Source organism: Limanda limanda, chromosome 12 (genome assembly GCF_963576545.1).
Source record: "Limanda limanda chromosome 12, fLimLim1.1, whole genome shotgun sequence".
NCBI lineage: Eukaryota > Metazoa > Chordata > Actinopteri > Pleuronectiformes > Pleuronectidae > Limanda > Limanda limanda.
The window spans coordinates 3,229,759-3,241,866 of record NC_083647.1 but is presented as its reverse complement, the minus strand read 5'-3'; the positions used below and the strand labels follow the sequence as shown (position 1 = coordinate 3,241,866).

Sequence of the window (12,108 nt, the reverse complement as noted above, 5' to 3'; positions counted from 1 at the left end):
CCAGGGATTGGAGCCCTTGCAAACAAGGGAAATATTTGAAGCCTTGAACCTAATTGGAACAGTTGCATTACAGACATTCATACAACAGAACATGTACATCCCACTGATATAGACTCGGATGAAAATATAAAGAATCACTGAATGCTGTAAACACAATCACAGGCTGCTATCATCTCACTGCAATTATATTTGCAATGATTTCCACGGCAACCATATCAAAGTCTTTTTCCCAAAACAAAACAAGCACCTGCTGATGATTCCTTTGTAATAAAGTCACGTTTTTGTGCAGGCAGCAAACACACCGCTGATGGCCGAGGCTCCTGGGAAAGTTGAGCCCGACTTCCTATCAGAGCCATGAACGGTTCATGCTGAGGATGCTGCAGAGTCATTCTATAATTAGGACTTAATTTAATATCCATGTTGAAGTAGTCAATTTTACTAGATGTAGACTTTAAGCAATGATCAAATTAATATTGTGGCACATTTCTCTCATTTAATACAAATGTCAACAGGTTGTATCATTTATTTTGCAGAATATGTCTTTGCTTTACTGGAATTTGAAATGTCTCTGCTGTCTGATTTTGTAAACACCTACATTGACTCTTCACATTAACACTAGGATACATGTTTATGTATATTATTTTAATCATTATTTGTTTAAAATAATCATTAAAACATGACAAATGTTTTTGAAAAACTATTCGTCTCGTGAGTGAGAGATCTCAGTCAACCTGTCCATATGTTACCTATTGATCAAGTCTTCTCAGACTGTTATAGCCAATAACACATTCATATTACAATTGAAGGCTTTAGTGTCAACAAACACACTGTGAGTCCAGAATGTACACACATGTGCAGTATGTGAAAGTGTTTGTGTAGATTGCTGTGGGTAAGTGGTAGCATGTAAACATGTTATTTGAACCATTCAAATATACTTTACTTATGTAGTGCTTTATAAACAAGCACTATAACACAAAGTACCTCCCATGCTTGACATAACCCCCCCCCCTCACTCACGCCCATCCAAACTCATAGCATAACAATGTTATAATGATATATATATATATATATATTTAACAATGTAATAACAGTGTTGCTGTTAATCTCATAGTTTCAAGTGTAGTCCTCTGACTTTGAGGAGCAAGGATCTCATAGGCTTCTTTGCAAAACGATTATGACCACCGGGGGGGGGGGGGGCAGCTCCTCGTGAATAACAGCAATCACTGAGTTGAGAAAGAGGAAAAGTCCTGCAGTAAATTCTGCGATTACATTTAAAAATAATTATTTTCATGTGTAGAAGTTATGCAGGTTATTTAGAATGTATTCACATGATTGTCCTCTTCAATTTAATTAACCGCAGTTACATTATTAGTTAAAAGTGGCTGTTGAAATATTGCTGGACATGTGAGAGTCAGGACAGTTTGTCTTCATAGAGAAAGTGTGTGGCTCTTAAAAGAGCCGTTGGTTTGATGTCTCCGCAGAGGCATTTACTTGGAGCTGGTGTACTTGGTCACGGCCTTGGTGCCCTCAGACACGGCGTGTTTAGCCAGCTCCCCGGGCAGCAGCAGGCGGACGGCGGTCTGAATCTCCCTGGAGGTGATGGTGGAGCGCTTGTTGTAATGAGCCAGACGAGAGGCCTCACCGGCGATGCGCTCGAAGATGTCGCTCACGAAGGAGTTCATGATGCCCATGGCCTTGGAGGAGATCCCGGTGTCGGGGTGGACCTGCTTCAGCACTTTGTACACGTAGATGGCGTAGCTCTCCTTCCTGGACTTTCTCCTCTTCTTTCCACCCTTACCGGGGGCCTTGGCCACCGCTTTCTTGGAGCCCTTCTTGGGCGCAGGCTTCGCTATGTCAGGCATCGTCACGATATTGTTCGTTCAAATGAATACAGACGCTGGTGGCCAGGCTGCATTTGAACACATCACATGTAAATCAATATGTGCCGTTCCCTCTCTGTCATTGGCTGAATGTGCAGCACGTGGGAGTGTCTCCGTGTTCATGAGTCCACTATTCTGCTGCTGACAGAGGTTGAACTGTAGAGCTCAACGGTAACATTTGGAAGGTTAAGAAAAAATGCAAGATGTCTGAAACGTATTATTATTTATGGTGGTATCACATTAGTATCATTTAAAACAACCTGAACCAAAGCAACCTGATAAATACACAGCTCTAAATGAGAAGGGAACAGCTCCTCCAAGATAGAACATCCAAACGTGCAGGAGCAAGAAGGTTTGTTGTGTGCCGTGGAAGAGCATCAACCCATCAGCAGGACCGGTATCGGCTCCTTTGTGCCTGGAACATAAACAGGTGTAGCTGGCCAATAGGGAGCCGCCCTCCCAAAGAAAAGAAGGGAAAAAGATGATCGTGATAAATTTGGCACCTTTTTATTATAATCGTCATTATTGTTATACATGTATTAAATTAGACAAATTCCATAGACACTTGGTCCTGCCTGCTGCCTCTGAATATTACAGTCCAATTAGCTGCTGCGTCAAGACCTGTTTAATAGAGTACAGGGAGATTTCAGCCGGTTGAAAGTCGCCCACATCACTCGGATCGACTTTCATATTAAAGGCTCTTATATACTACTACGTGTCCGTTTCTCGGCGAGGTCTCAGCGGGGGCCAAAGAGTCTTTTTGATTTTTACTTCTCCGACACTCTACGTCGGAAAAAATTCATCGCCAAACCCATAGGTGGCGCAACGGAAGACGAGCTCAGAGAAGCCTACCCCATTTGGGAAGAAGAAGTCCACGTGTCTCTGTTTACATCTGTTAGCTTGCGTCCCACACACTGAACCATGGCAACTAACAGAACTAAATAAAGTGACACCCAGCGGGTCAAGATGCTGATGTTATCGTTTCTTAGCGCAGCGGTTCCCCGGTCTTGTTTCTGAACTGTGTTGCTGATTCCACAGCTTGAATCTGCTTGAGGCTACATGTAGCTAGCTAGCTCCCCTCCCAGCTAGCTTCAACCTCAGCTTCCACACACAGTCAGAAGGGACTCCCGACACTAACTACTACCCAGTGTTTGCTTCTAACCTGGCGGTATTATAGAAACAGTGTCATGATAGAAGTGGAATTAAAGTCGTGACGGCGGGGTTATGCACTGTTACCACCGCAGTTAGCATGGTGGCTAGCCTAGCCCGCTAGCCTAGCCTGCTAGCGCCGTTTTGAAAGCTCGTTCTAACCGTCTGTGACCGTGAACACATGTTGTCAGTGCTCGAACGAGCCACCGTCAGCCGGACAACTCCCCTGGCTTAACACACACGTCACATTAATCGTAGAATCGTAGTTGTGTATGTATTTATTGTGAATCAGGAAGTTACAGGTCCGGAAATGACGTCGAACAGAAATGACGTCGTACGGAAATGACGACATACGGAAATGATGTCGTTCGCGGACCAATCACAGCCAAGAGATGTCCGCGGGCTCTCCGACACAACACGGAGAAGTTATCAGACCTGTACGAAAAGCTGTCCGAAGCCTTCGTTTTACAAAATACGCTCAAGCATAAATTGGCCTTAAGACGTTGTCTTTCAAAGCAGAGACAGCACACACACACACACACACACACACACACTCCTTGTACTTCATGACGGTGTGTCACACGGCGAAAGCGTGAGAGTTGGCAGCTCTGCGTTCATGTCGCAAGAAAAAAAATGACGTCGTTAAAATGGGTTTGTGGTATAGCCGTTTAACTGACAGCACCAATATGTATATGTACATTTATATATATAACACACACACACACTCACACACACACACTCACTCGCTCAGAGCAACACAGTGATATGTGAGGAGCGTTCCCATAAACAATCTGGTAAGTGACTTTGTTGAAGAACAGTGGAAACACTTCAAATACAAAGTTTCTTTCTGGTAACATCTGGTTACACAATCAATCAAGTGCTGTGTTTTATCTTAGTGTGTATTGCAACAGGGTCTCCATTAACCAGTGAGTGAGTCAATAGGTCAGTCAGTCAGTCAGGTTCCAGAGGGCTGCAGTGTAAGGCCTTTGCTAAACTCCCGCAGAACAAGGACATGTAGAGGACACTTGTGTGTTCTTCATAGCAACAAAAGTAGTTGCTCAGTGCTAAATGTAGATATCACTAAATGGCTGTGTGAATATATATCAATATGTGTGTGTGTGTGTGAGTTATTCATGTTAATGTCAGGGGGTGACTCATTTTTAACCTGCATGTGTTTCTGCACAGACTTGAAGCGTAAAGCGGCTGCGCTCTGCTCCTCAACATCCATTCAGATCAACACACTGGGGGGGGGGGGGGGGGGGGGAGGGTGCAGCACCTTAAACAGACAGCTCTGACCATGGTCCTCAAGCAAGATTTGTAATTCTACTCTGAAACTTAACTAAGTGTTTCTAATCATAAAGCTGGGGAGGGGGGGTGCCTTATTGTAGTGACAGCCACTGATCAAGTTGATGCAGCTACAGAGCTCATTTTCAATCTTCAGACCAGAGAAGAAGCTGCAATAACTGAAGAAGCTGAGCTACTGGAAAACAAAGCTTCTGACAAGACATGTAGGAGAGTTCAACTGGTAGTGGACGTTGTTCCGGTTCACGTAATTTGGACAGCAGCTCCATCTGCTGGCTGCCTCATGTCACTGAAGTAGATATACACATACATGTGTATGATGCGAGGCTGCAATTGTCATTTATCTAAGCAGCTCACCCGCAACTTCAGTATTTCTTATGCAAGTGTGTATATATGTTAATGTGTATATAACTGTCATTAAACTATATACATATATAAATATTAACAGTATAAATATAAACTTTGTTTTTTCGGTGTCACTTATATATCTAGCAATTAAAGACCAGAGGAAACTACGATTAGTAAAGAAAATAATTAATGTGAACACATGTCAACTACGGAATTCTCTGTAAAGAGGTATGGTATATGAAGTCCATAAGAAATAGCTGCATATCATGTCTACATCGTCAAAAATTGTATAATATAATTTGATGTTTTGATATGAAATAACTGCGAAAATTGACAATTTAGGGAAATACTCTAAGAACGGCTGATTGGTGTTGAGCAGAGGATGTGAGCTCTCATTGACTCGGTGTGTGGCTCTTAAAAGAGCCGTTGTGTTGTTGAGCTGTTGGAAAGTGTGTTTATCCGCCGAAGCCGTACAGAGTGCGGCCCTGTCTCTTCAGAGCATACACCACGTCCATGGCGGTCACGGTCTTCCTCTTGGCGTGCTCGGTGTAGGTGACAGCATCGCGGATCACGTTCTCCAGGAAAACCTTCAACACGCCGCGGGTCTCCTCGTAGATCAGACCGGAGATACGCTTCACTCCGCCACGGCGAGCCAGGCGGCGGATGGCGGGCTTGGTGATTCCCTGGATGTTATCACGGAGAACTTTGCGGCTCCTTTACCGAGTCCCTTTCCTCCCTTTCCGCGTCCAGACATCTTCTTCAGTTACATGAGATCTAGTCAATAGAATGCTCCCAGGGATCCACAGATATTAATAGCTCATTAATAGCATTAATAGATCCTCATGGCCGCTGAGAATTAAGTGTATTGTGCGCTAGCGCCTCCACAGGTTTGGATGTAGGACGGTAGATATTAAAGTCTGACACTTTAACAGTTTTGTGTAATAGTAGGACTGTGTCACGTTTCCATCAAGTAGGAGGAGTGCCTGTGAAAAACGCTGGGTTAAAAATAAGATTAACATTAGGACTGATTAGGGAAGTATTTAGACCATGTATGAATGTTGAGCAACCTTGAGTGAAAAACAGTGGTCACACAAAGAGTCAGCTCACGATTTATCCCTTAGCCCTCCTGTTAACTACTTAAATAGCTTTTTATCTAAAACACAACCCCCAACCAAAAGTGAATGTAATATTCAAAAGTGTTAGTGCAGTGTCAAGCAGTGTAAGCACTTGATGCTTGTCTGAAACTGTTTTTGATAGTGTTATGAACATGCCCTTTTATAAGCAGTCCAAGGTGACAGTGTGACTATGTTCATCTTTCATTTGGCATCATTGGATACTGACCAGTTTTACAATAGTAAATGGTTTTGTATTTATACAGCGCTCTTCTAGTCTTGATGACCACTCAAAGCGCTTTACAGTACAGTTTTACATTCAACCAATCACCCACACACATTCATACAGTGAATCTAATCGCAGCACCTTTTGCACCTCGTGTCTGCTTGAAAGTGTTGTTGATTACAAACTGACATTCTGCTGGATTCTGTTTTACTTCATTCATCTGGTTTCATTTGCAAATATTGACCTTCACTGTAAAAAGCCCAACTTCAAAATCGTTGATCTAATTTTGTTTTCTGAGTTGAGTGAGCAAATATTTTTGAAAAATGTTGAGCTGACTTCAAGTTCCAAGTTTACAGATAAGTAATGCAGCTCACTGAAAATGTTAAGTTGAGGAAACTTCAAACAGTGATTAGCCATCTCTTGTTAGAACTAAGTTCACTGAGTAAGACTATATATATATATATATATATATATATATATATATATATATATATATATATATATATATATATCTTAATTATATCTATTAATATAATATATATCTTAATTTAAATAACACCTTTCAAAACAAAAGACACAAAGTGCTTTACAAAACAAGCAAGACATGTTTATATAATATGTCCTAACACACATACACACACACATACACAAGTTCATATATATATATAATTTGTATATATATATTCAAATGATGTGTGTGTGGGGAGGGGGGCATATGTTCATATTTCTAAGTTTAAGTGTGTTTAGGAGTGCACCTGCGTGACAGGAAGTCAAAACCTAGTCAGTGTCTCCGCGCATGCGCATTTTCAAGCACCGGCCAGCCCGACGGAGCATGTCCGCACATGTCCCAGTGCTGCTGGCGCTCCGCCTCGCTCTTCTCCAGCTCACATGAACCAGGTACGACTCTGTGCTCCAGTTACCGCTTGTTTGCTGCTTATTCTGCCACCCGTTGTCTTTTGAATGTAAAGGTTCACAACGTTTACAAAGCTACTTGTAGAAGCTATCCATAGAAGCTAACTGTAGAAACTACCCCTCCGTGCTAAAGCTAAGAAACTACCCACGTGTTACGTTATTGGCTTATCGAGGGAGTGTGCGCATTGCTGTGTGTTTTAAAGGTTGTACTTTCCATGCACACGCACAACTTTTTGACTACGATTGCAGTGTTAGCATGCTAACATTTAGCTGCAAACTGCTGTGCTAGTTGAAGCGGTGCCACTTCCAGACGTTACAGTTAACGTCAGCCCGTGTGCATGTGACGTTCATCTAAGTACTTGTCCTTGTGATAAAACACAAAAAGCTTGTATATGTATAAATATGATTATAATTTTTATTCTTATACTGATGTATTGTTTTTAATGAACCCCTCACCCCCTACATACTGTCAAGTTTGAGGACAGGGCTGCAGTAAGGCTTTTGTGAAAGTTATTATCAAAACATCATTTGTTGACTTACAAATAGCTAACGATGAAGGTTAAATAATGGGAGCTTTTTATGTTAATTGATTCATGTTCTTTATTTATGCATGCCAGGGTATATGTCATCTTTTAATGTCACTCCTTTTTTAATCAAAGCTAGGGTGGTATTACTATTTGACAAAATGAATTGCTTAAGTTTTTGTGAAAGTTTAATAATTGTTTTAAAATTGAAATAGTTAAATTCATCTCCCATTTGTATGCATTTTGGTCTCTTAGTCATGTAATGTGTGCGGAGAATATGATCAGAATGTCTGTCTTGACCACCGCAGCAACCATATTTAACATGTCTTTGAACACTCTCTCCTCTCTTTTTTAGAATTACTTAAGTGGAACTGGGAAATGTTCTTCTCATTGGACGCACACTCATTCATCACAGTTGATAAAGCTGTCCAGATCACTTGAAGCACTTGGAAAAGGCCTCAGGGCCCTTCTGGACATCTTTGATGACCAGGAAATGTAAGTAGGAGATTAATGCAGGGTTCTCCCTACGTTCACACATCATATATTTGGTTAACGATGCCTTAATACTAGTTGTGGGGGAAAAAATCAATTCTGTTCAGTATTGCGTTATTTTGCGCTCGCAATTATATCGATAGAGAAGCACAAAGTATTGCAATATTTTTTTTTTTTGTTGTATTTTTATACTTTATTGACAATTTTTGCAATATTTAATTATGTATGAAACAGCCCCTGGCTGGCAAAGCATGAAGAAGAGAGTTTCAGAGTTTAAAAGATACCTGAGCATTCCAGGCACTAGTGTGTCTGCTGAAAGGATGTTCTCCACTGCAGGAGATATAGTAACCGCCCAGTGGAGCACTTTAACATCTGAGCATGTTGACCAACTCCTTTTTCTGTTAGAAATGTCAATATTCCCAAATGAATTAAACATTTTGGTTCATGACCTTGCAGCCAACTGGACTGGACTCTAGCAGTACACATTTTTGTTTATTTTTATTAGTACTCTATTACGTCTGCTTCATGTTACTGTATTGTATTCAAATAATTGTAAGTTATGTGCTGGGAGCTCAGCGTTCATGTGAGAGGTCTCCTATTCAGAAAATAATTACAAAGGTCCTGTGTCCTGAACGTTCAAGGACAAAGTTTTTGCATTACCCTTTCTTAGTTTTTGCACTTCAGTAAATGTGTAGAAGACAATGTTGCTCACAGAATATAATGTGACATTTGAAGTGAGATGAGCAGTCTTATTTTCCTAATTGTTTGTAAAAGCCCTTGAATAATATGGGGGACATGAATCGCAATATATCGCAGAATCAAATCGCAATACTTGCTGTATCGCAATATGTTAAGAATCGCAATAATATTGAATCGTGGTCCAAATTTCGCAATACTATCGAATCGTCACATTTTTGCCAATTCCCACCCCTATTTAATATACAGGTGGTCAAGCAAGCAACAGAATTTTTTTTTTTTTTTACACTTCGCTTCGTGCTGTTACTGAACATTATCCTTACCTTTCCTGTGGAATATGATGGTTAGTAATATCAAAAAAAATATGTTTACAATGGGGAAAACCATGGTTCATGTAGTTGTTGAATATCTTTGCATCAAACACATGCTACCAATGCTGCTAAAAATTAATTAATTAATTAATAAAAATTGCTGTAGAAAACAAATAAACATCAGTTTTGCGAAAATGAAAGACTGATTTCATTTTCTAGCCATGTGATACATATTTTTTTTCATTTTGTATCTTTCAGACAACTGACGTGCTTGCACAAAGAAAGGCCACAGATCTCAGAAGTCTGACTTTCTTTATGAGGGAGGAGCCAGACAACTCTCTGAAGACATGTCTGGTAAGACAACTTTGGTTTATGTTATATTTTCATGTTTGACTGCTTGGGCATTATTAATATACAACGGGCCAGTAAATCTCTGGTTAGAGAACAGACTAATTTGATCGCAATTTGCCATAAAACAAATCCATGATTTTATCTATGAATTTAAAAATATCGTTCACTGAAAAATGGAATTATTTACTCACCACTGTGCTGATGGAGGGGTGGGTGAAGTGTTTGAGTCAACAGAAATTCAAATTCGACTTGGAATGTCATTTACACCATATTTTAAGCCTAAAAGTCTGCTTGCAGAAGTAGTGATGCTAACACGCACTCCATACGCCCCTCGGGTGCGAGAGCTTGTGTGTAGATGTGAATGCGGCAATAGAGGAACATATCAGAGCACATGGAGTCGAGCAGTAATGAGGCACTTTACATTTTTTTCTGTTTTGCCAGTTACTTCAATTGAATTGGATTTGCCTGCAACGTTGTTTACCCCTGAAACACCAAAAGTGTTTTGTGGACTCAAACACTTCACCCATCCCTCTATCATAGTGGTGTGTAAATAATAAGTTTTTTTCCCTTTTTCAGTGGATCTATCACTTTTAAGAACTAATATCATTGGTCCACTAGTGAGCAAGATCAGTATACCTTGGAAACTGCAAAGTAGCTGAATTGTAAGAACACATCAAGAAAATAATGGCAAATTTGGCACAAAAAATTTACTTAGACCTATTAATGGGGGGGATGAAAACTTTAAAGAATAAAAGAATATTTTTTTTAGTCTCTGTTTTTCTGTAGGATGCAGACTCAGAGGAAATGTTTGTCAAAGGGGTTGAAGTCATGGAACCGTGGAATCAAAGGACCCGGTGGAAAAGCGTAAAGAAGCATCCTGGGCCACGGCCGATGCGCTAACGCGTCCACTCCCAGCGGAGGATTGTCCCGCACGCTCAGAGAAAACCACAGAGCGCACTGTGCGTTTTCTCGAGAGGCGAACAGATCCACCTCTGCTTTGCCGAACCTGCTCCAAATCTGACTCACCAGATCGGGATGAAGGCTCCAATCCCCGTGTCGAGGACCCTCCCCTCGACATGATGTCCGCTCCCGTGTTCAAAACACCGGGAATATACACTGCTCTGACTGACAGAAAGTGTGTGTGTGTCCACAGCAGCAGCCGCCTCGCTATGTTCAGCAGCTGCGCGGAGCGCACTCCTCCTTGGAGATTCATGTAGGCTGCCGTCGCCTTGTTGTCTGTGCGGATCAGGATGTGCTGATCCCGCTGCAGTGACGCAAAATGCTGGAGTACTTTCCACACCGTGAGGAGCTCCAGTGCGTTGATGTGGAGAGACATGTGGTCTGGCCACTGTCCTCCCACCACTTGTGACAGACACGTCCCTCCCCATCCCGAGAGAGATGCGTCTGTGAACACTGAGATGTGTGATGCAGCTCTGCCCAGCGGCACTCCCGCTGACAGTGTGCGGGGATTCTTCCAGTGGATTAGATCTGCATTCACTGAGGGAGGAACGGTCACCATGCGTCTTCGCTGACGCACAGGATCGACGTGCAGACGAATAAACCATCTCTGTAGATGTCTCATGTGTAATAGGCCCAGGGGCACTACCACGTGACCTGCTGACATCATGCCCAGCAGGCGCATGACAGAGAGAGCTGTCACAACATTGGGGGGCGTGACGCGGCGGAGAAGAGCTGTCAAAACCTCTACTCTCTGTCGTGAGAGCCGCGCTCTCATGCTGACGGAGTCCAACTCCACCCCCAGATACATCACGGACTGGGCGGGGAGAGCAGAGCTTTTCTTCCAATTTATGGTGAAGCCCAGACACGACAGGTGACACACCAGTGTTTTCGTCTGTAACACAGCTTCCTCCCTGGAGCGAGCTAATAATAGCAGATCGTCCAGGTAGAATAACACTCTCATCCCTGTCCTGCGCAACGGCTCCAACGCCGTTTCCACACACTTGGAGAAAGTGCGTGGAGCCAGGGAGTAACCGAACGGCAGGCGGTTGTACTGATATTGTATCCCCTGGAATGAGAAGCGCAGATATTTCCTGTGTTTCGATACGATCGACACGTGGAAATATGGGTCCTTCAGATCTATGGAGGTGAACCAGTCTCCCTGGTGAACACACTCCAACACTTGTCTGATCGTGAGCATGTGAAACCGCCTCTCCATGATCGACTTGTTGAACAGAGACAAGTCGAGGATGGGTCTCACGCCTCCCGTCTTTTTCGGGAGCAGGAAATAACGAGAGTAAAACCCCTGTGTCTCCTCCCCCTGAGGAACTTTGGAAATTGCATTTTTCCTCAAAAGTTCCTGTAGCTCTGACTGGAGAGCGAGACAATGTTCCTGAGATGACAGGATTGTTTCCACTATCCCGTTGAACCACGGGGGTGGGGAAGCAAACTGCAGAGTGTAACCTCGGCTGACAATCCTGTCCATCCATTTGTCCATTAAACATACGCGCTGCCACTCTGAGTAATGCTCTGAGAGGGGGCGTGCACTTGCTTGGTGCGTTGTGGTTGTCATGGTGACGAGCCAGAGCCCTGACCGCCGTTGTTCGCATCGGAGCAGACTCCGGAACAACCCATGGGGGGCTCGCAGCGAAAGGGCTGATGAGAAGCCCCCGGAGCACACAGGCTCTCAACTGCAGCTGCGGTCAGACGCTGACACGGGGATGACGCGTTGATGCCAGCAGACCGTCGTTTAGGATGTCCTTTTATTTTACAAGGCTCCTGAACGCATCTCTCATGTGCAGTCAAACCCTCATTCCTCGAGAAAGGAGGGGGGGAGACGCAGAGTGC

At 42.9% G+C, this 12,108-nt stretch overlaps 3 protein-coding genes, 1 long non-coding RNA gene and 1 pseudogene across 4 annotated transcripts in view; 2 read left to right on the top strand and 3 right to left on the bottom strand.

Annotated features, from left to right (window-relative positions):
* Positions 1-12,108, top strand: part of LOC133015148 (histone H4-like) — a 77,147-nt gene that overhangs the window by 33,952 nt on the left and 31,087 nt on the right. The gene's annotated exons all lie outside the window — the stretch shown is intronic.
* LOC133015150 (histone H2A-like) overlaps positions 1-12,108 on the bottom strand; it is a 543,969-nt gene that overhangs the window by 508,172 nt on the left and 23,689 nt on the right. The gene's annotated exons all lie outside the window — the stretch shown is intronic.
* LOC133015159 (histone H2B-like) lies at positions 1,488-5,736 on the bottom strand. The gene is made up of 2 exons (XM_061082298.1): positions 5,720-5,736; positions 1,488-1,863 (listed from the first exon to the last, which is right to left on the bottom strand). Exon 2 carries the CDS (start codon positions 1,860-1,862, stop codon positions 1,488-1,490), a length of 375 nt encoding a protein of 124 aa, XP_060938281.1. The 5' UTR covers position 1,863; positions 5,720-5,736.
* LOC133015162 (histone H4-like) lies at positions 5,122-5,436 on the bottom strand (annotated as a pseudogene).
* LOC133015165 (uncharacterized) lies at positions 6,846-11,131 on the top strand. The gene is made up of 4 exons (XR_009681519.1): positions 6,846-6,914; positions 7,809-7,948; positions 9,211-9,306; positions 10,090-11,131. It is a non-coding gene; the product is annotated as an uncharacterized LOC133015165 (long non-coding RNA).

What these genes read in the sequence shown, in the direction of transcription:
- LOC133015159 (XM_061082298.1), bottom strand. Translation starts at nt 1,862, where the DNA reads ATGCCTGACATAGCGAAGCCTGCGCCCAAGAAGGGCTCCAAGAAAGCG.